General features: G+C 43.2%; 1 protein-coding gene across 3 annotated transcripts; it reads left to right on the plus strand.

Moving 5' to 3' along the window:
• The first annotated feature begins 1,147 nt into the window (after positions 1-1,147).
• celf3b (cugbp, Elav-like family member 3b) lies at positions 1,148-27,400 on the plus strand. 3 transcript variants are annotated; one of them, XR_015037832.1, is made up of 16 exons: positions 1,633-1,817; positions 2,152-2,181; positions 2,734-2,979; positions 4,686-4,768; positions 20,315-20,363; positions 20,722-20,850; positions 20,949-21,028; positions 21,394-21,549; positions 21,995-22,139; positions 22,400-22,557; positions 22,683-22,740; positions 23,554-23,658; positions 23,806-23,949; positions 24,134-24,297; positions 24,641-24,739; positions 26,862-26,987. XR_015037832.1 is itself a non-coding variant. In XM_085801374.1 (15 exons), the coding sequence occupies exons 3-14, from the start codon at positions 2,835-2,837 to the stop codon at positions 24,259-24,261; spliced, it is 1,377 nt and encodes a 458-aa protein (XP_085657500.1). In that variant the 5' UTR covers positions 1,148-1,817; positions 2,152-2,181; positions 2,734-2,834; the 3' UTR covers positions 24,262-24,297; positions 26,862-27,400. The 3 variants fall into 3 exon arrangements, 2 of the variants coding, with proteins under 2 accessions (XP_085657500.1, XP_085657499.1); XM_085801374.1 differs by lacking the exon at positions 24,641-24,739 and having other exon boundaries at positions 1,148-1,817; positions 22,400-22,549; positions 22,678-22,740; positions 26,862-27,400; XM_085801373.1 differs by lacking the exon at positions 24,641-24,739.
• Positions 27,401-27,935: the final 535 nt, after the last annotated feature.

The raw sequence follows: 27,935 nt of genomic DNA on the forward strand, positions 1-27,935 counted from the left end.
ATTAAATCTTGAAGATGCAAAGTCTTTGTAATCTGTTACTGTTGCTTTTAAATGAAATTGAACATTCAAAGTAGCCTGTAAGGAGGGGAAGGAATGGGCCTATGTGCAGTGTCGACAGGAAAACCGAGTCACATAGAGTTAAAGTTTAAATCCCCCTTCAGCAACCGAGGTCTTGCATGTGCGTGTTGAGTCTCCTCCATCGTGCAGGGAGGCTCAACAGCCCCGTTGTCGTGCTGCCTCACACACCGCTCACATCCGCTGGGCGCAGCGGGCGTTGCGTGCCACTTCTCGCGGTGCCGGGTTTGTAAGAAGCCCCTGGTGTGGTGATATACGTGCAAGTTTGTGTGTATGAGTGTGTGGGTGTGGGTGGGGGTGGGGGTTAGGGTGTATGTATGGTGGATGAATGTGGCGGGGGATGCTCGTTCAAAGAGGGCACGAGGCAAAGCAGGCAGATGGTGACCTTTTGGAGTAGATTACCATGAACCCTATGACTCTCTCTTTCCACCCTGTTTCCTACGAAGACCCTCATCACGCACCTTACATGAAAAAAAAAAAAAAAAGATGGTGTGATTTTGGTGTTTAGCAAAGGAAGTAGCCTGTTTAGCCCCCAATGTCGACCGGTTTTTCCAAAGTAGGCCAACTCCAACCCGGAGCTATCTCGCCTTCCCTCTCTGTCACACATTTTTTACTCTGTGTGGGTGTGAGCGTGTTTTCTGGATCGGGCGTGAACAGCTGTAGTAGTCGTGACTGCGTGCACGACGTCGGCGGCGCGCGTTCGGATTCACTTCGTCAAGTCAAGAATCGTTTCAGCACCAAGGCCAGGGCTCGCGGCTAGAACAATAGGCGGCTCCGCGCACGGTGTCGTCTAGGCAACGTCTGTAAAGTTCCTCCCACAAACCGTAGCTCAAGCAAATCGATTAAAAAATAAAAAATAAAATAAATTGCCTACGAAAATGCACATTGTGGATTTAGGACACAGCACATAGACGCTTCGACTTTAACGAGTGTAGCTTTAAAGGTAAAATGAGTAAATGAGACTCGATATTGTGTTTTTTTCGTGTGAGTGCGGAGAAGAAAATGATTGACGGTCCCTGGGTGTTACGTCACAGGCTAGCAACCGCTTTGGTGCGAGGAGGGGGAGGGGGAGAAAGAGAGTAGGGGAGATACCGGTAAAAGACGTGAAAAGCCATCCAGCCGTTGAACGGGTGAGACACCGAGAGACAACAGAAAATTGCAAGAATAAGAAGCGACAAAAAACCCACCATTTACCGTCGGAAGAGCAACGGCGACGCCGAAATAGGCTGTTAACGAGAGAACAAGCAAGTTTAAACAGTTCGGAGTTACCCGAAATTTAAGCTGGTTAGCCTGTTATCACTTTGAAATTTTTTTACAGGCATTAAAACAGTGGACTTTCCTTAAAGTGATAACCAGCCCCGACGCACTCTGGATCTCGGGAGTCGGGAGGTTGGTTGAGTTTCAGCGGGACCCGTGACAAGCTGTGATCCGGAGTCACCTGCTGCCAGGACTCTGCTCCTCCGACCGACCGTCCGTCACCTCCTCCAGACCTGGACCACACCGGGGTTTTGTAAAGGAAACAGCCGAGTCTGTAGTGTCTGTACGCGGCTGCAAGGAGGAGGCGGAGGAGTGGGAGAGTAGCACGGCACGGCACAAAGAGCGGAGAGCATCCAGAGAGGGGAGGAAGGAGGACGGAGCGGAGCACGGAGGGAGGACAACAACGGGGACCCGACGGAGAGCATCCCTCTTAAATTTCTGATCTGCACAGGCAACACTGTGCTCATAGGCATCATCTGTGAACGGTAAGCCTTAATGTATGTTCCCGGTATATTTCCTTGTGTTGTTTTGTTCTTGTGTGTGTGTGCGTGTGTGTGTATTCGTTCGTGTGTATATGTGTGTGTGCGTGTGTGTGTGTGTGTGTGTGTGTGTGTGTGTGTGTGTTCGTTCGTGTGTATATGTGTGTGTGTGTATATATATATGTATGTGTGTGTACATTGAGGGGAGATCGGACAAAGAGCAAGGGAGCCCCATGACATCCGTGTGTATGCTGTAACCTACAGCTGGCTAAACAAAGAAACCGCTCTATTGCAATGATTTACCCCCAGTCACACAATTTCTCCTCTTTTTCATGTGTAGGGATCCTGACCGCCGTTTATCCATCAAAAGGTAAATGCATGCTTACAGATATTTTCACCATATAAATAGATTTTTTTTTTAATTGGGGAGAAAAAGTGCCATTATTGTTTTTTGATTGGCTAATTAACATTTGCATAATTGTTTTTCCAGAAGCCACTGGAGCCCTTTGTCATCAACGACTGGGCAATAAATATTCAAAATAACTACGCAAATAGTCTTTAAACGGTTTAATATAATTGTGGCACATTTATTATAGCCTAAGAGCCTCTCCAAATAAGATATTTTATTAAGAAAGTATATTAGTAATATCTTTTTATTCTTCATTTTTTTCTCACCTTACAACTACAGATATTCTAATGCTATTATACATTTGGAAAAAATGTCATATTATAAACACAAGCTCCTAAGGAAATATTAATTATCCATATGCCATATGAGTTTTCATAAAGCTTATTGATTATGAATTGATTATTACATCCAATAAGTCACTAAGTGAATTATTTTAGGATTATTAATGTGATTTTTGATCCAAGTCTCCCTTTGTTTTCTTTTTGTCTCCACCTATCCGGATGGGACCCAAAGACTTGTCCGGCATCTCGTTGCTCTTCCCAAGGGATACTTGCTTCTGATCCGTTTGCCCCTCAGCCCCTGCAGTACCCAGTCGCCCTCTCCACTCTGTCCCGATGAAGGAGGCCGACGCCATCAAGCTGTTCGTGGGGCAGATTCCCCGGAATCTGGAAGAGAAGGACCTCAAGCCTATTTTTGAGCAGTTTGGCAAGATCTATGAGCTAACTGTGATTAAGGACAAATACACTGGCATGCACAAAGGTAGGTCTTGCCATTATAACACAGCCTAAACATAGAAATACAGATAGATAGATAGATAGATAGATAGATAGATAGATAGATAGATAGATAGATAGATAGATAGATAGATAGATAGATAGATAGATAGACGTGACAGTAAGGCAGATAGAAGGCTGAATTTTCCTGCGGTGAGTGTCACATGTCTCCATGGAAACTGTCACACCTCCTCTCGTCTCCCTCTCCCGTTAACACTGCAACGTGAGATTATGATGGCAGCCAAAGAAACTCAGTTACTACTCGAAGACTGAATCAAATGCAGTTTTATGCATGAGTACAATTGTGGCGAAAATAAGCAGTCTATGTGGAAATGTACTGAAATTGGGGAATTGCTGATCCATGTTTCTGTTCCACAGAATAGGATAGGTGTGCTGTAGCTTTATAATATAAGATATATTAAAATTAGAGTCTCCTTAATATGTAAAAGATAATGAGCCTGCAAATAATTGCCACTTTTAACAAAAGATCAGGTAAACCAAAACAAACGACTGTAGCAAACACATTCACTCTCTCTTTCTCTCTCTCTCTCTCTCTCTCTCTCTCTCTCTCTCATACACACACACACACACACACACACACTCACACACACACACACACACACACACACACACACACACACACACACACACACACACACATACACAAACTGACCTGGGGTCCTGTGTGTTATGAACCAGATTAGGCTGTATGCTCCAATCAGTGTAATGGGCCTGTAAGCCAGGGTGACACAAGGGAAAGAATCTGTTGTTTTGAGAATCCCCACAGTCACAGTAAGCCCCTCTTAAAAGCAATGAGATGGGCCATAAGATGCATGTGTGCCCGTGTGTGTATGTGTGTGTTGGTTGTGTACTGGTGTGTGGTTTGGTTTGTCTTGTCTTTCTGTATGTGTTTTATTTATCTTTTGGCATTATGGTGAGTCATTCTCAATTCTTCAGATGTACACTCTGCGAGAATGTTTCCTTCCTAATGGTGAAATCTTTTCTTCTTCACTCTGAATCTACATTAGTCCCTCTGAGATGTCACTGGGATGCTAACCTGCTGCTAATCTTGTTGTCTTAGTGCTGGTGACAGGTGTAGTAAACAGCTCTGGCCAGCCAGCTCTGCTACCTACCCCTCCCTCACACACACAGACACAGGTACAGCACATAGGAAAACAGAGGGAGTGTATTTGGAGTGATCGTGAGGCATGCATAGTGGTTGGTATAGGTCAGGAACCTGACTGTGCCCAGCCTGTAAGGCCTTGTTAGCCCCGCGCACGTCTGTGGTGCTGTCGTGTGCTGACTCGTGCCGTGCCGTTCTGAAATGTGCCGTGCCGTGGAGTGTTTTTCTCTGCTCTAGAGTGCATCATCATGGTGTTGTCAAGTATAGTCACAGTGCATGATTATGTTTTTTTTTTTAATCCTCTCACAACAGTTGGCCTAGTAATAATTCAGAATAGGTGACAAGTTACCCAGGGAAACATCAGAAAAGGAGACATTTAAATGTGTGTTTGTGTGTGTGTGTGTGTATGTGTGTGTGTGTATGTGTATGTGTGTGTGTGTGTGTGTGTGTGTTTGTAGGAGAGTGGTACAGAGTCAGAGGATGACAAATCTTGGAGCAACTCACTGAACTTTTCTCTCTCCATCCCTTTTCCCTCTCTGTCTATGTCTCTGTCTCTCTCTGTCTGACAGGATGTGCGTTTCTGACGTACTGTGCGAGAGAGTCGGCACTGAAAGCCCAGAGCGCTCTACACGAGCAGAAGACACTACCAGGGGTGAGTGCACATCACAAACATATACAAGAAAACACACAGTCCTAGACGGTGCACACTTCACACTTACGCAATAAAAGTCACAAGTTTGCAGATACACCCACATCACAAGAGTCCCCTCTCCTCCTCCTGCATGCACGGACACTGGCAACTATCTTGTATACACACACACAACTTCACATCAGTGTGTGTCTGTGCAATTGGAGGCTCAGCTCCCATTAGTAACACTGTGACATAACATAATATAACAGCCAGCAGGCGTCTTGCTGCTAAGGACAAACACTCCCCCTCACCGGAGACACATACGGTACTCTGTGAGCATGATTATTTCCATTTCTCTATCTTCCTCCGTCTCTCCATCTCTCTGTCGGCCCCTCTGTTAGCCTCCAGTGATAGCTCCCGCCTAGAGAGTGTGTGTAATTAATGTGGCCATTCCCCTTTGTCTCATCCCAGTCTCCCTCAGTCTCTCTAGTGAGGGATCGAGTGCTGCGGCTGGGCTGGGGTAGGACACTGTTCATTATGGATGGGGCACAGTGCGGGATCTGTGTCTGTCTCATAGGCTGTACCTCTCTGTCGTTCCCTCGCTCTTTTTTTCTCTCTCTCTCTCTCTCTCTCTCTCTCTGACCTGGTTTCCAGTTAACAACGGATTTTACAGTAACTGTTTTGGAACATTTGCCAATTTTAACCTATTTCTTAGACCTGGTCGTGTGCGCAGCTACCCAGCCCCAGACAGGGTGTTTTTGAAAGTACAGGGCGTTTTGTAGAAATTACATTTTCCTAACTGTATCTAAGCTTTGATTTTGAACAGTTATAACACAGTCGTGAATGTACGATGTCTGCCATCTCTGAGGCATCCTCTATCTCATTCTCTCTGTGTCACTCTGCCACTGATCAGAGTTTCAGCTCAGAGTTTCAGCTCCTCCTTCTCTGCAAGCTGGGGTGTTGATAAGATCTCTGTGAGAAAATGGTTGGAGGAGAGCCTGAAGAAAAAGCGTTGGGGGAGGGGAGATGTTCTAACACACATGTGCACATATCTCTGCATACATATATATATTGCAATCATGCATGCATTTTCCATGTAACTAAGTCTAGAGCTAACTACATGCTCACACGTAAACAGCATGTTAATACTGACATTAATCCAATTAGGGCCTACTAAGGGGTCTGACCTTTCGGGAAAAATCACCTCTCCACTGTCTGCTGTCTTCTGTGCCTTCTTCTCTTCAGTGTTATTCCTTCACTCACCCCTCTAACCCCTTTTCACTCTGTCCTTTCCAACTGACGACACCAACAACAGGCTCATTGGAGCAAAGGAAATTATCAATAAGCCTGCTTTCCGAGCAGTTAAATTGTGATGAATATTGCGGACACTCGGAGGAAACATTTGCAGGGAGGATGCTCATTAGCTGTACAGATTTACTAAAGAGGCGGCACACAACAATCAGAAGCACCACTCCCCTGGGAAAAACAAGTACTAGAACGTGGGTGTGGCTGTTGCGTACCGGGTTCTCAATAATCTCAAAGTGTTAACGTTGCAACATTACTGTTTCTGCATGTGGCCTTGGTTGATTTGGAGTGTCTCTCGCTGTCGTGCTATCATCCCTTATTCCAAAAGTCATCGGAGTAGAGGACTCATAAGAATATGAAAAAATGTTCAAAGAGCTTATATTACAGTAACATGCCTGTCTGACTTCACTGAATTGGTTGACTAATAACAGTAAACAGAAGCTATTTCGCAGTCTTACTTAATTCCGTATTGATAATGTTAACCACCGTAATATGTTGACTCATGCGTGGGTTTGATATACCGGTAATTTTTCAAAGGATAAATCAACATCTCATGTCTCCAAATATTTATGTAAATATTTTATCTTGGAGTTCTCTGTATAGCTCTATAGTGCCCATACCTCCTCCCCCTGTATCCTCTCTAAGCTTCAGCTCCACTCTCACTTCACACCACCTGTCTGTACCCTTTCTCTCTCCTGTGTCTTCCTTCTTCTTCCTCCCCCTCCCTGGCAGCCGTTGTCTCCTTTGACAGGATCTAGAAATGTCTTCAGAGGATTTCTCCCTCTCTTTCACACATCCTCCCAATTGTCCCATTCTTTTCTCTCCCCAAGAATTGCTTTTTCATCCCTGCCTTATTCCTCCTTTTATTTCCCCCCAGCCCTCCATGCTTTCCCCTCATTCCATTTATCTCCCTTTTTTCCTCCTCAAATCCACTCAGTCCTGTGTTCAACTCCTCCCTCCACTTTCTCTGCACCAGTAGAATATTACAGAATGTTCCCTTCACTACCCCCCCAACCCTTTCATCGCTCGCTCCTTTTTCCTCTCTAACATCTCCTCATGGTATCCTTCTCTCATCCCCACTTTCCCTTCCTGCTGTCTCTTACTCATTTTTTTCCCCCTTTACTGCACGCTTGCGCTTCTTCCTCGGATTCTCATTTCACAGTCATTTATGGTAACCCCTCTCCCAAGACCTCCTCCCAACATCAGTCCTCCTCTCTCCGTCTCCCCTCCTCCGACCCCCTCCCCCCATGAGTTCCACTACCCCTTGTCTCATTTCCCCTCCTCTTGATTAGTTGACCCTTTCGACCGTTTCACACCCCCAACCCCACCCCCCTTTCCCAGCTCCACTTGTTAAGCTGCATGATTAGTTTCTCACAAACTCATTTTCATAGGACAATCCCAGGCTCACCGCGGGCCGAGCGAGCTAAGGTGCATTTGAATGTGTGTGTGTGTGTGTGTGTGTGTCTTGGTGGAGTGGGACTTGAATCTTGGGATCACTCTTAATTGCGAGCATTGGTGGAAAGTCAGGCACCCTTATACAACTTAAAAAGAACTGTAGCTTCACGCATTCATACAGACGTGATTTGCTTATACCCATGGCCAAGCAATTAAGGTCGGGTGGCAAGTTCAATGGTACAGAGCACTCTTGCTGCTCCTGTCTGTCACTCCTTGATGGGATTTAACGCTGATTTAACAGTTCCAACCAGCCAGTAGAGGAATGAATGGAGAGAGACAAACACAGACGGATGCAGAGAAACTATATCACAAACGCCCCCGCCCCCCCACTAGGTCCGGCAGAGGCAGTAGACTGTCAGATTGGAAAATGAGGAAAAAGGACAGAGGGATTGAGAGAGAGAGAGAGAGAGAGAGAGAGAGAGAGAGAGAGAGAGAGATGAACAGATGGTCTTATCAGAATGCCCTGCGCCTTGTGTTTAATTTGGACACAGAGAGGGGAAGAGAAGCACAAAGGGAGCACAAGATGAAGAGAGGGAGAGAAAGACAGAAAGAGGAAAAGAGAGAGATGCTTTATATTAGTCACAGTGGCAGAAACAGTGGAACCACTAGCAAGTCACAGTGTAGCATACAGATGTTTTCCTGTATTAGATGTGGTGCAGAGATTCCCCTCTGGGATTCATTCACATGAAAGAGCTCATGTTTAGCTGTCACATATCAGTGCTTATTTGCACTTGAAAATTGAATTTCTCATACGCATTTGCATGCAGGGTTTGCATCAATTGGGGATGAGATGAGAGATATATACAGTGAAGTAACAGGACAGGACAAATAGGAAAATAATCAGGATACAAAAAAAGAAACATCTCCGTTAAGCAGTGATTTTTATTTATGTCATTACTTTTGCATATTTTCCAGAGGAGCCATGGGATACTCATTATCATATCTGCAAACATGACTTGTAGTACACGTCGCATTGCCACAATACTGTAGCTTTTGTAACAAACACAGGATCATCTGCAGTTCAAGAGAGTGGAGGCGCAGTTGTTTAGCGAGTAGCGTGTGCCTCGTTAGTCCAGAGATGGTGGCATTAGGCTGATGGCGCGTGTCGGAGGTCAAAGGTCAGGGCTCAGCCTCTAGTCAACAATTTCAGGGGGGGCTGGTCTCAGAGCTGTAAAACTTTTCAGGAGAACCAGTAGAAGGACATGACAGCTCCCATTAGTGTTTGGAACAGCACTATTTAGCATAATACATCTGACAGAATGGTGGCAAAGGGATGGTGAAGTGAAAGTTGGATACAGAATGAATGTTATTCAGTTTCTTTTGGAGTTAACACTCTCGGGGCAGAGTTTGTCTGACAGCCTCATTTATTAACAGTGTAACACAAATGCAACGTAATGATTCGCCAGTGTAAGGCTAATGTGGGTTTATATTACAATGTAAGCCAATTAAATCAGCATTTTGTTGGTCGCCAGGATTGTATGTCATTACCAATTTGCCTTTATTTAAGCAGTAACAGATCAGTTGATATTTGCAACCCATGATAAATAATCAGAAGCTTAACCTACTTAACTTTTATTATAACACTTTCTCATTTCCTTTCACTCACACGAGTTTTTTGCACATCAGGAACCGTCACGGGTGCACAGCACGGACAGTCCTAATATGCATCTATCAAAGCGTATACTGCACACACTCACTCATAAATGCACATCCTTGCTTGTACACATGCAGAATTTATAGTAATCATTAATACAACTGTCCTTGCTTCCTAATCCTCCAGTCCCCCCCTCCCCACCTTTTCATCAGGCCACACTTCCCTCCCAGCCTGTTTAGATTTTAACCTCCTATCTCCCTCCACTCTCTGTCTATCGCTCCATCTCTCCAGGGCCTACTGCTGCTGTATTTCCTCCCTTATCTTTGTCTTTTGTTTTTTTTTGTTTTTTACCAACAGTATCTCTCTTTCCATTTAATCTGCACTCTCTTCTCTCTGCGTTTATCACTCCCTTCATCTTTGTCCTACTTCAAACACAAGTGTTGGTACACACACACACACGCACGCACACACCTACACACATACAAACATACTCACACACATCTGTTTGGTCACGCTGGCTTCCGCAGGTGAAATTAAAGTGTGATAAGCAGCTTACCAGGTGTGTGTTGTCATGCTTCAATGCTCTCCAGGCAGCACTCTGCTCCCTGTTCTTTGATTAGAGCCAAAATGTAGCACACACACACACACACACACACACACACACACACACACACACACACACACACACACACACACACACACACACACACACACACACACACATACATGCAATGACACACTGGATGCCTTCTGAATTATTAAAAAGGCAGGAGAAGTGCTACAAGGCAAGTAGTTAACAATAACTGATACAGCACAGAATCAATACGCTTATGAAAAATATAATAAATGTTTGTACTGTGGATATTGTTCAAATGCATTATATGGCATGACAGTGGCATTCTTACGGTAATCCAATAAATTTGTCTACGTCCATGGGTGACGCTGGGTTGCGCAAACATGTTGGGAGTTGTTGTGTATTTTATTGAGCCTAGATCGAAAAGAGAAGCAGCAAAGTTATTTATGTCCCAGGCTGAAAAGGCTATATTTTATATGCATGGACAGTATGGACTCAGTTGGGTACTTACTTGCAAGGTTCAACAACAGCAGCTCAGCAGTAATGCCAAGAGTGTGACTTCCTGATAGTTAGTTGTACATGAATTATTTCTGAAATGCAAGGCAAATATCTGTTAACACTGCTGACATCAAATGAAACATGACAATGTGGTTCACTGACAACACAAAATTTCCTACCCCCCTTTGGCGTACGCTGTTTTACGAGACTGGAAAGTTGGGCATTTGCATGTCCATCATCCAGAACTTGTAGCTGATGTTTATCAAATCCGCCCAGGACATGTAACGTGTGCATGTTGTGTATGTTGAATGTGCGTTTCCATGTGGAATCTAAGATGCCTGGCAGGCAGCCTCCCTATGGGGCAAAGCTATGATGAGCAATTATCCACTAGGGCGACTTTGTAGGCTAATTTAGCATATTTATGTGGTCAGCAGCACTGTTTACTATTCCCCTTCACTGCTTACTGCTGCACTTTCAATTTAGAACAGACCCCAGCTCCCTCTCTCACTCTCTCTCTTTCATTTTCTCTGTGTCTCTTCCTCCTCTGCCATCCCTCTGCCTCTATCTCTCCCCGCCTGATGGGGTTTGTGATGTGTATCGCTTCCCCCTCCCTTGTGCTGTTTCTCTATTTTTATCCTCACTGTGTGTGGGATGGGAAGGGAGTAGAGGGACAGGTGTAGAATCAAGTGTGTGTGTGTGTGTGTGTGTGTGTGTGTGTGTACAAGAAGTAAAGACATAGAGGAGGAGTCAGAGAGAGTGATACAGAGAGGGTATATGCAGATGCAATGTTTGTGTGGGGTTGTACGTATATAGCTTAGACCAAGGGGGATTTAGCCTGTTTGTTTAAAACAAAAGTCTTTGCTGTAGTATGTGAAAGTGTGTGTGTGTGTGTGTGTGTGTGTGTGTGTGTGTGTATCTTCTTGCATGTGCGTTAACATGTGAGTGCATTTGTGCATTGAACATGGAGAGAGAAGGAGTGCCTGCCTCATATTTCACCACAAAATTGAGGCAGAATCTAATCATAGTCTCATAAAAGCCTGACCCTGGAGAGCGCCTGCTTCTGTTAAGGCCTGACACACACACACACACACACACACACACACACACACACACACACACACACACACATGCACACACATGTACACTGAGGAACATTTGTATCCTGGCCAGTTTGAAAATCATGTTTGTGTGGACACATGATTACCAGGGTATGTGACTGTTCACTGCCAAATCTGTGTCTCTCAGATGCTGAGCTCTAAAGTAGCCCTAAGTTGAGTTGAGTCCATATCACACACCATCTGTTTTGTAAATCCAACTCGCTACAAAAATCTGTGGGCCCTAGTTTCCCCATTCAGACTGGAAAAGACCATCGAGTTAGTAGCAATTACCAGTCATCATTATTGGTTCTGATGACCGACTGATGCATGCTTTGTTCTCGCAACTTGAAGCTGGCTTCAGACCCTGAGTGAAGCGCAGCACGGGCAGCTTTAGTGTGCTCATTTAAATCCTGGATTCACACATTGGCTTACTGCAAGCTGCTCACTTAAGGTGATGAATCTGGAAATCAAAGTGTTTCTCTTTCAATCTTCATTCTCAACATAGATATTAAAGCCAGATATTTCACACTGACCACAGCATACAGCTGCGAAACTGAAAATGACAGATTATTCTAACATCACAAGGAGAATGTCTTTTATTTATATATCTGGGTTTTTAAGGAGTCATCAATGAAGAAAACAAGTGTCAGAAGGTAGAGTGTGCCAAAAAATCACTTAAATGCAATGACTGTAACCGCTGCCCAGATCTCAGCATTTGCACTTGGAGAGGACTTTGATCACTGAGCTGTGTCACTGATGTCCAGTGCCAGATCATATACCAAACATCACTCCTTTTTTACCTCATTTACTGTAACATTCACCCTTTGAATTCCATTTCCAAGCACAGATCTTTACTCTTGGGAGCTTTGGGACTCTCAGAGCCTGTATGGACATAAAAATGTGACATTTTAGAAACATTAGATTGAAAGACGATGCATATGCCACCAGTTTAAGTGCTTTCAAGCCTCCAATTGGCTGAACATCATGTGCTGAGTTTACCATTTAGAAGGACAAAGATGACTAAATTCACTAAAAGTAAAGTAACAACTGGATTCATGAATATTCAATCATAAAGTTTTTTTTAAATTTAGTTTCACAAGTGTATGGCAGATTACATTTTACTTTGTGTTGATTTACACTATTTTCTGTTTAAATTTGCTGTCCTCAGTTTGAAAAAACAAAATGCTCTACAATGTAACATCTTGACAAGTCAATAATGATACTGACATAAGTTAGCATGTGTCACAGTGTTCATGGGACTGTTCAACTAAAACCAAGAGCCTGCGATCCAGACACCTTGCCTCAGCATGCAATATTTATATTGTCTGCTCTGAGATGGACGTATAGACCAGGGCCCATACGGGGGGCTGAATGAGTGTGTGAATTTGTCTGAATGAAAAGGGGGGTTAAGAGCAGCGGAGGAGGGCCATGAAGAGGTTTGGCATTAATAGGGGTGTATAGACAGGGAGGGGGCAGGGTGAGACAGGGGAGGAGCAGAGGAGGTCGGGTTGGAGAGAAGGAGGAAACAAGACAAAAGTTTGCTATAATGAGCGTGGAGGAAGGGCAGGCGGGTGGTGTGTGGAAGAAAGGGCTTTTGCTGGGTGGTGGAGGGGTGGGAGGGGGCCCGGGTGCACTTCTGTCAGTTTAAACAGAGACATCTGTCAGAGGGGGCCACTGGTGTGTGTCTGCATATGCGTGAGTGTGTGTGTGTGTGTGTGTGTGTGTGTGTGTGTGTGTGTGTGTATGTGTGTGTGTGTGTGTATGTGTGTGTGTGATTAGGCGGGGAAGGGGATGACAGGACTTAAGTTGCACCTGGGGTGTGACCTCTGCTCTGAGGTCCCCTCTCTAACCACGTTTCAACCTGCTGTCTAGATAATGGCCTTTTCACACTGACCACAGGGCAAAGCTGGAGCTTTATACCACCAAATTACATTGGTGTAGATCACCACACTGTTCAACAACAGAGGACAAGAGAATAGGACAGCAGGACTTAAATAGCTCTGTTTCTTTGGCTTGTTAATGTGTGACAGCCAGGAGCCTTTCATAATGCAGTTGTTGTTGACATGTATGTGGCTATATGTATTCAGGTTAAGTTTTTGTTAAAATTTTGGTTTTTACATTTATTGAACCACATATTTAGATTTTAAAAACATTTTAAGATACTAAGACTAGACTTATCATGTAGAATATAACTTTGAATTAATAAAAAAGAAGTGTAACTTTTAGACATACATTTAGCCCAGCTATTATCTGACTATATGAGTACATATAAATTTGTCATCATCATGTTTCAGGTTTAATACTCAAAAATTACATCCTTTCTCCATTTGAAAGCACTTTACTGTGTATTATGTAAAACATCATGAGTACAGGAAAGATACAGTATAAAATCATAGTTGGTATAACACAATGGTTCAAATTTAGCCTAATCTAAAGTAGATTAAGGCATTAGATTTTGTAATCTGATTTGATACTGTCTTGCTCTTTTATAATCTGAAGATACTGATCCGCCTACTGGCGTTCAGGTAAAGTGAGATCAGCTTGACATGATTTGCATTCTAGAAATTTAAAATACTTCTTTTGAGTTGCCCCAAAGAGACACAAAACACACCGCCATAGATTTATTTCGGTCCTATGACAGCACAAAAACAAAAAGTGCGATATTCAACATGATATGTTCCTTTCAGTTAAGCTATTAAAAGAACATACCGCTCATTTGCATATTTGTCTTGCCTTAATTTTATGGGTTTCTGCGTAACGCCATGACTGTGAGCATCTGAAAATGTGTCACTGGCACCGTAGTGAATGTAATCTCGGTGAATAAGAGATTTTTGCAATCATGAATTTGTATGGCTTTGAGCAGCCTTTTTAATTCACCAGCTCATTTCCCAAAGGACTTACACTCCCTAAAATAGAAAGAAGGTCCAAGTGCATAGGTCTAACAGTTATCCGCTATAGTGCTGTTGGATTATGTTGGACTAAATCCAAAGGATCAAATTTCAGTGAGTGCACCACTGCTACATGCAAAATGTTCTCATTGGGGTTTGACAAAAACAGCATAATATTATAGGGATCAACAGGGTAGTTAGTTCTGCTTTATGCATGGTTTGATACCATTACTATGGAGAATGATAAAGAGAAAAAGAGAACGAGAGAAGAGAATATGTTGGTAATCCATGCTCCAGTAGAGAGGCTGATGAAGGGTTAACTGCCAGATGAAGTACTGAGAGGAGGAGGAGGGCAGACTTCTCAGGTGTGAAGAATGGAACGAGAGAGACAGAGGAAGGTGGGATGAGAGCAGGGGGATGGGCCGCTCAGGAGCGTGTATTATGGTTGCGGGCCCCCGTTGCCTGGCAACAAATCAGAGCGAGATGCCAGGTTGCTAGGTAACCTGGGGGATGCAAAGCCTTAACGTGGTGTGATAGAGAGATGAGAGAGGGGTGGGGTGGAGCTGCGCTGCCGGGCTGCTCCACCTTCCCGCTCATTCTCTGTTTCTCACATCTCTGTATCTTCATCCAGCTGTGAATGAGAGCCGCAAACTCAGTTTCATCCTGGAGCCGTGACGGTAGACGTTACAGCGACCTCCCCGTTTTATAGAAATGTAAACACTCCGACACACCACATAAAAACAGCTTCTATGAATTATTATCACACAGATGGTCCATGTAGTGAAGCTGAGTAATATGTAGATACAGTGTTGTGATTCAAGGCTGATTATTGTCTGTAGTTCTACAACTAATGATTATTTTCATTTTTGTTTATTGTGCCAATTCTTTTCTGAATTAATTGAATGAAAGCAAACTGTGACCTTTGCATTTTTTCAGAGCCATTATGACAGCTTAAAATGCCAAGCTTTAACCAACAAACAAAACACAAAGATATTGGATTTTTTCCTTCTTCTTCTTCTTCTTCTTCTTTTTAATTTTTTAATTTTTTGGTTTTAAAACTATTAAGGTCAGTAATTGATAGTATTTGTAATTGATAACTGCAGGTTAATTTTTAATGCACTCATTGGTGCTGCTGAAACTAAAAGTTGGAAATTTCAAAATGTGTCCATCTCAGCTGAAAGGTATGGGGAAAAAAATCCTCCTAGCTGTAAAATCCATCACATCGATACAGCAGATTCATTTTTTATGAAACATTTCTGTTAATATCTCTGAAATCACTGGCAGTCGTAATCAAAACAACTCAAGCAAAAATTATATTTATTTATTATTTATAATGTATAAGTTATTGTGTAAAACCATGTAAAACCATGTTGTTAACTTATCACAGAGTAGAAACAGTGAACTCTTTCTGCGTCATTTTGCACTGATCAAGGGCCAAGTAGGTACTTTGTCTAGTTCAAAATATAATTATTTTTGACATTTGCGTAAAATGAAAAAAAAAAAAAGTAAAGGTAATTCTTTAAAAAAAAAAAACAGTCAAAAATTCAGTTTTTAAGAGAGAGAAAACTGTGCTGAACAGTGCTGCTATTTAGTCTAATTTTGGTTTTGTCAAATCAACATACGGCTTCACTACACTGATGATAATGAGTTTGTAGGCCTGCGAGGCATGTTACAGCAATGATGGAGAAAAAATGAGAGAGGGTGGAGGATGGGGGTGGGGGGGTGGGGAGAGAGATGGAGAGAGTAGGAGTGACACAAGAGAAAGAAGTGAATGAGATAGAGTAAGAGAGAGCGAGAAGGGATGGAAAAAGATAATAATAAAAAAAAAAAGCAGAAATGCCCATGTCAGGGTGTGGGGGGATTATAGGGCTGAGAGTGGAAAAAGGGGAATTGAGGATGAGGGAGAGGAAGAGGGAGGAATAGTGGAGAAGGGATAAAAATAGTTTTCCTTTCTTGTGCACTCTGGAAAATGGACATCTGAAATTGTGCGGATGGACTGTTCCAGAGGGAGATTGAAGGGGGAAGGGTGTGTGCATGTGTGTATATGAGAAAAAGAGATAGGAAGAGAGAGTGTTTGTGTGTTTATACACACACACACACACACACACACACACACACACACACACACTCACACTCGCCATTGTCTGTTGTCATGCTGTGCACTGTAGTCAGTTTTAGATGTTATTTTATGGAAGTATTGCCTTCCAGCTATTTTTTTTGGACCAAAAAAGACCAAAGTGAAAAAAACACTGATTCAACACTGTAGTTTAATCCATGTTCCAAATACTGTATGTACACACACATTTACACAGCGACCCCCCCACCCTCATGATGTGGTGAAATGGTTTGTTCCACTGATTTTGCGTAGGTGGGGGAGGGGGCAGAATACGATTTGATTGGATAATCCAAGGATTTAATATCCCCTAATCCTGGCACAATCCTCTCTGCATTACTGCAGGGAGCAAGATTAACTGTATGTGTGTAGTATGTGTTTGTTTCTGTGTGCAGGAGGGTGGGTGCTCTGGGAGTTGGGACAAGTGTAGCGTACACATCGAGTGTGTGTGTGCGTGTCTGTGTGTGTGTGCACATATGAATGACATGCACTGTGTTTGTATTTGTGTTGGCGCCACAGCATGCAAATGGAGCGGTGTTTGCATGCAGGGTTTGGCCATGCGTGTATTAGTGGACGACGTGCCTCCACTGAGTGTGAGTGGTCATGCGAGCTCACACACACACACACACACGATCATATATCACATATCTCGCCCTCATGCATCACCGCGCCACTGCTCACATACGAATCCACTTTCCTCAGAGATTCAGAAACTCTGTCTTTGAGCAAGGGCTTCTTAGTATGCAGCAGGACAGATCAAACCGTGCTACAGTACTGAACCAGCCCCTTGTACGTGCGCACGTTTGCAGATGGTTACTGTTAATTAAGTCTTAATTGGAACGTGAGTAATTAGAGGATAATTTGACTTGAAAGGAGCGTGTGGCTGTTCATGTGTGTTGGAGTAAAAGAGAGAGCGGGAAAGACGGAGTGGAGTACAGTGTGACTGACTACCAAGGACTGTACTTTATTTATATATTTTTCTCTTGGACTCAAGGGAATTTTAATTACTCTGCTACAATATAGATTCAGTTCCCTCACCTTCTCCCTTGCCTCCTCTCGTTCGGAGCCAACTCACACTCACTTCCTCTTCTGGATACTGCCCACAACTCTTCATTATGCTATAAATTTCCTGTCTTGCTCAGTTCCCTTGTTCTCATACATTTTTACTAATACTCAATTCTCATTTTGTCCCCCGTGTTTCATTCTTTTACAACTCAGAGAGAAAAAAATGGTATGAAGCCAGCAAACCACTCTCCGGCACAAAATTCTTTGTTTATCCAAAGAGCACAGCAGTCACCCTTGGCAACCAGCATCCTTGTTTACCTACCCAGTGTGCCGTCATACGATTGCCATGACAACAAGCCGGTTGCCATGCCAATTTTCCGATGCCATTGTGTCGTCTTTGTCACAGCAGTGTGCACCTCTCACCTGCTGCTTTTTCTCCATCTCCTTTCCTTTTTCCTCCCATCTTCCTTTATGTATTAGAATATGAATGCGTATTATGTCAATGCTTATAAACACCAAAACATTGATATGCCATAGTTTGTAATCATTAGGTGTTTCTGTTCAGTCTATTTTACGGTCACATGGAATGAGCTTGAATAGGCCTAATGAAGGAAGAAATGGAGGAGGTGATGGATGGATGGAAGGATAGAGAAAGGGTTTGTGGACACAAATCTCGCTACAATCAGCCTGCTCTACAACACAGCCCAAAATCAATGAACAAGACGGGACTGATCGATGAGTTGATAGTGCAAGATGGATGGCAGTGTGGATGGACAGCAATAACACCAGGACTGGAATATGATGGATGGATGGATGGATGGATGGATGGATGGATGGATGGATGGATGGATGGATGGATGGATGGATGGATGGATGGATGGATGGATGGATGGATGGATGGACAGTGTGATTCCAAGGTCACAGATAACTGGGGAGGTGGGGTGTGTGTATTTTCCGTTAAGTTTATATTTATGCTGACAGTTCCCGTCAATAAAGGTGTGGGGTTAAAAATGGACATCATCCCTTCCTACAGTGTGTGTGTGTGTGTGTGTGTGTGTGTGTGTGTGTGTGTGTGTGTGTGTGTGTGTGTGTGTGCAGATGTGTTTGCATCTGTGTGGGTTTGTGTCTCTGACTGTGTGTGATGGCCTTGCCTTAGATCAATAGCTTTGTGGTGACAGCTAAGAGCTGATTAATCAAATGTATGGATCAGTCTCTCTCTGCTCTGCCCTCTCCTCAATTACCAGCTTCATTACATTGCCTTAACACCCCTCTGGGACCTTTCTCCATTCTTCCTTCTCCTCCCCTCCCTCTCCCCTCGTTCCCCACCCTCTTCCTCCTCCTGCCTGTCCCTTCTTGTCCCTCTTCTCATCCTCTGTTCCTCCCTCTGAAACTTTTCTCCTCCCTGTCTTTGAATAACCATTCATGGATGCCAAGAACAGTAATTCAGCCACTATTACTACAAATCACATTTTGACTGGCAGTGAGAAAGCATTAATTACACTCTGTTGCAGCAGACTGAGGAACTTTAAATCTGAGCCTGACTCAAAAACAATTTGTCAAAGCTCGGATTGGCCGAAAGCAGAGTCTGCTCCACGAGCACGTTGTTGATTTTATTCCTTTTTTAAAATTCATTTTCTTGCTTCTTCTGTCTTCTTTATTCTGCTTTACCTTCCTCGCCTTTCTTTATCCAACCATATGCATCTCTCCCTTTCTTGCACTTCTGCCCTCTTTTCATCGCCATCATCCTGCAGCCCTTCTCCTCCCCCATCACATCCCTCTGGCATTAACACTCTGTCTCATTGCCTCAGTGCTATGACTAAGCACAGTGTGTGTAGTATGTTTCCGAGGCTGTGCGTGCCTTCATGTATGTGTATGTGACAAACCTGTGTGTGTGTGTATAGATAGTGCAGGCCATTCAGAATATGTGTGTGCATGCACGCAGCAACACTCGAGGCAACGGATCTCTGTAGTCGTGACATTTTTTAGACAGAGCAAGTCACGACTGACTCACGCCCCTCTCCTCCTCCCTCCCTCCTCCTCCTCTTTCTCTTTCTATTCTTTTTGAATCATCCTCTCAGGGGTAGCTCTGCTTTCATCCTCCCACTCCCTGTCTCTCTCTTTCTCCCTCCCCATGTAATGCTCCTTTTTCCAGCATTTCCATTCACTCCCTGAGTTCCTCTTGGCCTTCCACCTGCCCTTTCAGTCTGTCGAAATCAGTCGGGGTCCCCCAGGCCTCTGTCTCTCGTTCTCCATTCTTTTATTTTTAGCTGACTGCGCCCGTTCCTCTCACACACTCGTCATCTCATTCCACTGTAGTCTTTCTCACCCGCTCTCTCCCTCTCTCCTCTCTATCTCAGCCTACTCTTGTCCCTCATCTAATCCGTAGTTCTTCTGTAATCCAGATCAGCTGGCCTGCATTCTTAATCTCATCACTTCTCAATCCCCCATCCATTCTGTGAGTATGTGTGTGTGTGTTGGAGAGAGAGAGAGAGTGAGAGAGAAAGAGAGTGAGAAGTCAGAGATAGTACGGTTGTGTGGGGTTTGACACAGAAAGAGAGCAACAGGGGACCGAGTTCAGACACACCTGTCACCTGCTAACCTTGATTTATCAGGGGCTAAGAAACACGTGGACACACCCAAACACATGCGCACACAGGCCTCGATATCACACAAAATCATCTGTCAGTACAGAGAATTATCTCTTATTGTTTTACTGTTTTGATGAAGGTCAGTTGTCACATGCTCTGTCAAAAGACACTGGTTGTCTTCTGATGTGTTATACCTTACAGACTAATTACCCAATTCATTTGGCCGCATAAGCATGCAGTTGAAGATTAGTGAAGTGGCCAACCATGGAACGTTTAGAATAAAATTGCTCTGTTGTCTTTATCAACAAATGATGATAAATGAAAACAGCAACAAAAGGCATGAGACTATTTAGTGTAAGTAGATAGATTCCCTGTAATATGGGTGATATAAATGAATGGACATGTTGACAATCTGTGCTAATGTTCCTGCTTTCTTCTTTTGTCCCTCAGATGAATCGGCCAATCCAGGTGAAACCAGCTGACAGTGAGGGAAGAGGAGGTGAGACATGCATATGAACATACACACGCACACACACTCACACAGACACAGACGCCAGGGGTAGGTGTCAAGCTGGATCAGATAAAGATAGAAACTAGGCAGCGGGGTGCTTGGAGGGTTACTGGACTCATGTTTTTAGTAAATAGCCTTCACAAGTACACACACAGACACACATTTCCACTCCCCGCTCATATCACTATTCAGTGTGGTCAATACTGCTCCCTGGTGGTCGCTAGTGGTAGCTTCCATTCGATAAAACAATTTCTACAGTTATCATCAGAGGTTTTACCAGTTAAAGGAAAATAACATTTGTATTTGTATCTGCATTGTTGTTTTCTACATGACCTTGATCACTCAGAGGACAGAAAGTTGTTTGTGGGCATGCTGGGAAAACAACAGAGCGACGAGGACGTCAGAAGGCTGTTTGAGCCCTTTGGCAGCATAGACGAGTGTACTGTGTTGAGAGGACCCGATGGCACCAGCAAAGGTATCACACACACAAAAAAATCTCACAAATGAAATATTTCATGTGGTAGTACTGTGTAATTAAAAACCAGCCTGTGTGCTCACTCTGTTTTGTTGCAGGGTGTGCTTTTGTAAAATTCCAAGGACACACTGAAGCCCAGGCTGCCATCAACAGCTTGCATGGAAGCCGCACAATGCCTGTAGGTTGCATGCATATGGTAATATGTGATTAAAACCAGTCATATACAGCACAAAGACATAACGTTTGAATGGCCCTCTAAAGATGTGTGCATGCATAGGCCAGTTGGGAGAGTTTACATTTTATGTAGCTGCTGATTGAGTGTAAGTATTGTAAGCGTATATCCGCTTTGGTGCTGTCCTGGGCATCCTCCTATATGCTGGGCTCGGCCTGAGCCCCATGTGCCTCGTAAAAGGATTAAATGGATAGAGAAAATGAATGAATTAATAAACAGAGCAGAGTCCCATTAACACAAAAAGAAGATAACATAACGTTACTTGTAATTGCCGTTGAAACTAAGGCCTGGCTCTATCTCTCTCCCCTCAGGGAGCATCGTCCAGTCTGGTGGTGAAGTTCGCTGATACGGAGAAAGAGCGGGGGCTGAGGAGGATGCAGCAGGTGGCCTCCCAGCTCGGCATCTTCAGCCCCATGACCCTCAATTACCCCGCCTACAATGCCTACACACAGGCGGTCAGCGCACAGGCAAGTAGTGCATGCACCACAAACATTCACTGTTTTACACGCATATACACACACCAAGTTTGTAAGGGGAGTGCTGTGCTTATGAAAGGATGTAATAAGTTTGAAGAGGCTATCAGTAGTCTAATTGGGGCTAATGTTATTACCCAGACAACAGAACATACGTCACCGGGCATTAGCTTTCCCGCAACACACAACCATTAACCCACTGACTCAAGACATAATGGCCTTGTAATTAGATCTCTATTCATCTGTTCCTCCATCACTCCCTCTGCATGTCCCTTCCTCTCCCTTTTCCTACCTTTTCCTCTCTCTCTCTCTCTCGTTCTTATTTTCATTTAACTGTTTCTTTGTCCTCTCTCTCCCTCATTTTCCCCCTCTTGCTTTCCCCATCCCCTTCCTCTCTCTCTCTCTCTCTCTCTCTCTCTGTTTCCTTCCCTGTCCACAGCTTGTCCAACAGCAGGCCTTGGTTGCCCAGTCAGCATACTTGTCTCCTGTGGCAACAGTTGCCGCCGTACAGATGCAGCAGATGGCGGCGCTCAATGCCAACGGAATCATTGCCACACCCATCACACCCATCACACCATCCTCGGGTAGGCTCACACACACAGATGCATTTGAATTTGTGTGTGGTCAGATTAAGTTTTTCTCTTTCATGCTTTGCTTTGTCATAATACAAGTCATGAGACAAATTATACTTGATTACAGTAATCATGTTTTTTCAGTATTTTGCATAAATAGAGCAATATGATTGATTGTACAAATGATATCATAAACAGATACAGCCCTATAAAAGGTGTAAAGACCTGCAATGAGAGAGGCTTAATGCCTGGGGTGTGATCTATGTCTGCAGGTGCAAACACTCCACCAACTATTGCAGCAACACCTGTGCCAACTCTTCCTCCACCAATAGGAGTTAACGGTTACAGCAGTTTGCCAGCCCCAACCAATGGACAGCAAGCAACAGAAGCACTATACACCAATGGCGTTCACCCATATCAAGGTATTGTAGTGAAGTCTGTAGAAATTCAATTTACACATCAAACAGGGAAAAACAACAAGGATTTATTATGACATTACCATATTTTTTTTGTGCATTTTTTTCATTTATTTATTTATTTTATTCTACAGCTCAGAGTCCAGCTGCCTTGGACCCCCTACAGCAGGCGTATGCAGGCATGCAGCACTACACCGGTTGGTATATGAACAAGCATAAAGGATTAAATGTTACATTATAAAGTATAAACCATTTGTAATTAGAGCAAAGCTACTAAAACCTAAAGCAGGTTTGCTGACAGATACAGTTAAAAGACAGTTTAGTCAGTTCAAATGCTCTGCTATTACAATTGGTACGGTATTCCAAAATTCAACAAAAGGTATGGTAAAATGAAGCCCAGTGTGTGGACAGTACCATCAGACCTCTATCCCTGAGTTACAACTTTTTGCTGTGGGCAGGTGTAAAATAATATGTCGTGATAGTATATGGGTTGATGTAAAATGAAAAAACAAAACAAAACTAAGCTCCCAGTGTAAGTGTATATAAGTTCCTTCACAAACCATTGCACATAAATATAAAGACACATTCTATGTCAATTGCAAATACCAATAAATCAGAATGTTATCAGAAATGACTACTAGCAGGTTAAATCGTGTTATACAGAAAGGAAGACCAGGGGCAGTTTGATTAGGTCTAGGACAGATGAATGAATGATTGTATCATAACATGATACATAAAAGATAAATAATAAATGACTGGCATCTGACATCTGATATGTTCCTCACAATTTACTACCATGTAGTAGCGGGAGACAATAATGTGTGTATGCCAGACTCGTCAACAGTGTCATTGTTTAGCAGACTTGCTCCATTAAGCTGTTACAGTTAATAGTTTTCACCTTCAGCAGGACACACTTCAGTTCAAACAAAATGACTCTATTGGATGCTGCTATGTTGCCACCTGTTGTTTTTACCCAATCAGATTTTGTTACTGTCTGTCTCTCCCAATAGCGGCTTACCCTGCTGCCTACGGATTGGTTGGGCAGCCGTTCCCCCAGCAGCCAACACTGGTTGCCCAGCAACACCAGCAACCCCAGCAACAGCAGCAGAGAGAAGGTGATGTGACTTCCTGTCTGTCTGGGGCCACACCCCTCTATTCAATTTAAAGTTGTTTTTCACAGGGATTTCACAGCCTGAGATCATTGATCACACTCTGCGTAACGTGTGTGTGTGTGTCTGTGTGTCCATGTGTGTGTATCCCAGGTCCAGAGGGGTGTAACATCTTCATCTACCACCTGCCCCAGGAGTTCAGTGACTCTGAGATGCTGCAGATGTTCCTGCCCTTTGGCAATGTCATCTCAGCTAAGGTGTTTGTGGACCGGGCCACCAACCAGAGCAAATGCTTCGGTGAGACACAGACAGAGAAGAAAGAGGGAGGGAGAGGGGAGAGTACTTGCATCAGTGGGAGGAAAGGACGAATGAACAAGACAGGGGCTGGCTGTGTGGAGGACAAACTGTTGTGTTCATTTCTTTATCTAAATCAAGGTGAGATAAAGGCAACGCAAGGTCTGCTTTTTTCTTTCTCTTTCAGGATTTGTGAGTTTTGACAACCCAGCCAGCGCTCAGGCCGCTATCCAGGCCATGAATGGTTTCCAGATCGGCATGAAAAGACTGAAAGTGCAACTCAAAAGGCCCAAAGATGCCAATCGCCCGTACTGAGTGATAATTGAGAGGAGGAGGAAGAAATAAAAAGAGGTGAGGTGGCAATCAGGAGGTGATGAATGGCACGACTTCAAGGGAGGTGGGGTGTTGTATGTTGGGGGAGCAGGAGGAAGAAATGAGTTTAGTGAGAGAAACATGGAGAAGTTATGCTTGACACTTCAATGCTAACTGATGGTAAAAAGTTAAGAGGAGAAACTTAATGTGACATATCAGTGAATTAACATTGGGATTCTCGTATAAAAAACAGCTTAATCAACTCAGGAAAAGTGAAAATACTAAAATATTGTTTTCCTTTTTATTTTTCTTTCACAATCTTATTTATTTTCTTTCCTGCTGTTTTGATCTTTTCCTGAAACGGCAACTTACCTCACCCAAGATCCTTCCGTCCAATCATAATTCACGAGGACCCCATCGCTATGGCAACGGTTGCCTAGTGACCGATAAAGCCCTGACCCCCCCTTCCTCTCGCATTGTTGTAAGTTGATTGGTTGGCCTGTGTTTGGGTTGCTGTGGCGATTGATTGCCTGTGTTGGTTGCCCTTGGCAATTTTTGTTCTGTCACCTCGAGCAACCAGCCATGCGTTGACCTGCATGTCCTGTTGCTGTAGTGACCACAGACTGTGTTTGGTGCATTGTGACTTTATTTTGTATTGACCTGTGCACATACTGATCAATAACTATCAATAGCCAGGACTGTACTCAGAAACAATTGATTTGATTGGATATTTGATACACTTAATCACTGCATAGTAATTTGATAAATTCTGTAGAAACGCTCGTTATTTTTTTGCAGCTTTGTTTTTGATCAGTTTCTGTAGTGTTCTGTTTGGTGTCATTATTATTTGAACAAATTGTTTGGGTACAGTAGTGAGCGTGGGCATCTATGTGTACATATGTGTCTGTGTTACACTGTTAGTGTGTAATACAAGAGTGCATAATCCTTGTTGTACCGGTGTCTGTATAGAGAGGTTTTCCAGAGGTTTCCATAGAGGACTTGTGAAGAAATGTAGAGTAGCACCACAGTTTACTGCCAAATATCATTCAATTGTTGATGGGAAATGGGAAATATTTTATGCTTTCATGCAACATACAAAAACAGCAGGCAGTGTTGGACAAGAGGTGATGATTATTAGGTATTATGAAATACAGTGTAGTTAGTTACAGTTTAAATATGGCTACAAAATGGTCCACAACATGGGCCATACATTTTAGAGGAGAAAAGACCAGATAAGGCAATGACAAAAGCACACTATTTTGGGTTAGCATGCATTTTGTTGAGCTGTACTCTGATAGGCTGAGTTTGTAACTCTGGGTTCTGATTTGTTACACTGTTTGATGTGGCACTTTAGTTTTTTGCTCCCTCATTTCTCTTTCTTGGTCTCTTTTACACCTTCTGTCACTGCTGTTGTGGTGTTTCCTTCCTTTCCCTCTCACTACCTCCCTCCTCCTCCTCCTCCTCCTCCTCCTCCACCTCTGGTCCCTTTATCTCCTCCTTCTTGTTCCTCCTTCCTCTGTTGCATTCTGTCCCCGCCTCTCTTCATCCCAGCCTCCTCTTTCTGTCCCTCTAGCTCGAGTTTAAAGGTAAAGGGTATGTGGTTGCCATGGTGGAAAAACAAATGCCTCTTGCTTATTGGAGAACAGCCTTCAACTATAGGAATTCTGGGAGAAATATAACACATAGAAATAAAGAATCTATAGGATGCAGTTTGAGGTAAATTTAATCCTCCACAAACTCTTACCTTAACCAAAGAGGAGAAAATGTGTAGCTGCTGTCAAGTCAGTGTGTGGAGGCACCATCACATGGCAGCACACATTATAAATAAAGGATTCTGTTTCTATTTCTAGACAAACCTTTACATAACGAATCCTTGTGGGTAATAAAATGGTCTTTATGTGCAATGGACCTGTCTGATAAAAAAAAACATCTATTTGAGCTCTTTAAACCCTGCTGCCCCTACATTAGCCTGATTCAAACTGTCACCCAGAATTTCTATACTGCAAATGCCAGAGAGTGATGCATGTCGATAGTAGTGTTTGCTTGCCATGATTCGAGGCACATGAGTGCAGCACATGCATATACTGTAAGGTCACACATATAAACACATGATTACCAGATACTGGAGCTTTACACACACACACACACACACACACACACATATGCATACCAGTACATGTATAAATACACACACATTTAGAAACACAGTCACACCAGGACACGAATAGTGGATTTTCACTGAGTTGCATGATTCAGACACTGTGTGTGTATGTGTTAAAGCACCATGATTTACCGCTGTTGAGAGACAGAGCTTTACAACTGTGAATGATGTCTTCTTGTTTTAACTCACCAAGATGAAACTGAAACAGAGACGAGCTAGGAGCATCCTGAGGTGCAGGTTGCTGCAATATGTATGGTAGCAGTTCAAGTCGTGCCTACAGGAGAGTTTGGTTTGATGGGAGGGGCATGTTTTTCAAGATGTAAGACAGAAACTCTGTGCTCGAGTGTATTTATAACTCTGACACATCCTCCCTCCCTCTCTGTCCCTTTCTCCTTGTTTATGTATCACTCCCTCTTCCCCCCAACTCTCCCTCCCTTCGCAGGTGACCCTTCAGCGTCCAGCCAAGGTGGAATCCCAGGGTTCATTATGCTTTCAGACTGTCTGCTACCTTTGAGCGTCCGGAGAGTGCAGCCACATACGCACACACATACACATACACTGACACACACTCACACAAATACACATGCACTCTTCAACACAGAACCTCAAACGGTACAAGGCTGATATACAAATGTACATAAAGTGCACAACCACACACACACACACACACACACACATGGCCATACACACACACAAATACACCTGCCGACACTCACACAGATACACACGGTTTCACGCGAGTCAGTAATCTTACCCATACAGCCGAGAGCTTGGTTTGACCATAGACTGTGTGGAGTTTGCCAACAGGGTGTTTAGTACAGTTACGACAACTCAGACCAAGTGTGTATGGAAGGTACTGATGAAAAATGCTGATATATCACTTCAATAGACTTTAACATGTCTATACCATGTCTATTACATGACAAATATAGAGGGACCGATGTTTCATAATAAAAAAGAAAAAAAAGAAAATACAAAAAAGATGATTAAATGAGTAGGTTAGAGAGACTTTGGAGAAAATCCTAATGACCTGTAAATAATTTAGTTTACAAAGAGCAGCATTTAAAAAACAAGAAAAAATGCAAAAAGAATACTACTTTAGATAAACACTGAACAGGACACAGCAACATTATTATTATTATTATTATCATCATTATTATTATTATTATTATTATTATTATTATTACCACTAGTAACATCATCATCTACATAAAGGGATATTACATTCCAAATTGTAAAATGGGAAATCACTAACATATTTTAAATTTCTACTTAGATTTTAGGTGAAACACAGGGGAGGGGGGGATTGCACTTTTATTCGGGAGGTTTTAATATTTGAGCTATTTTTTATTTATTTACTAATTTATCAGTTATTTTGTTTATTGGGAGAAGGGGTTTGAGTGGGTTGCAATATTTTCATTTTAGAATTTTCTAGAGAAAACCTTTTGAGGGCCTGTTTCTGTCAGACTCTTGCAATCGAGTAATTATAATGTATGTATTAATTATTACAGCAATT

The sequence above is a fragment of the Trachurus japonicus genome, chromosome 16, assembly GCF_045865225.1.
Source record: "Trachurus japonicus isolate A0001 chromosome 16, Traja_1.0".
NCBI classification, from domain to species: Eukaryota; Metazoa; Chordata; class Actinopteri; order Carangiformes; family Carangidae; genus Trachurus; species Trachurus japonicus.

What these genes read in the sequence shown, in the direction of transcription:
- celf3b (XM_085801373.1), top strand. Translation starts at nt 2,835, where the DNA reads ATGAAGGAGGCCGACGCCATCAAGCTGTTCGTGGGGCAGATTCCCCGG. An exon ending in AGCAGAAGACACTACCAGGG is followed by an intron (nt 4,769 to 20,314) that starts GTGAGTGCACAT and finishes TTTGTCCCTCAG; the next exon opens with ATGAATCGGCCAATCCAGGT. An exon ending in ACCCATCACACCATCCTCGG is followed by an intron (nt 22,140 to 22,399) that starts GTAGGCTCACAC and finishes CTATGTCTGCAG; the next exon opens with GTGCAAACACTCCACCAACT.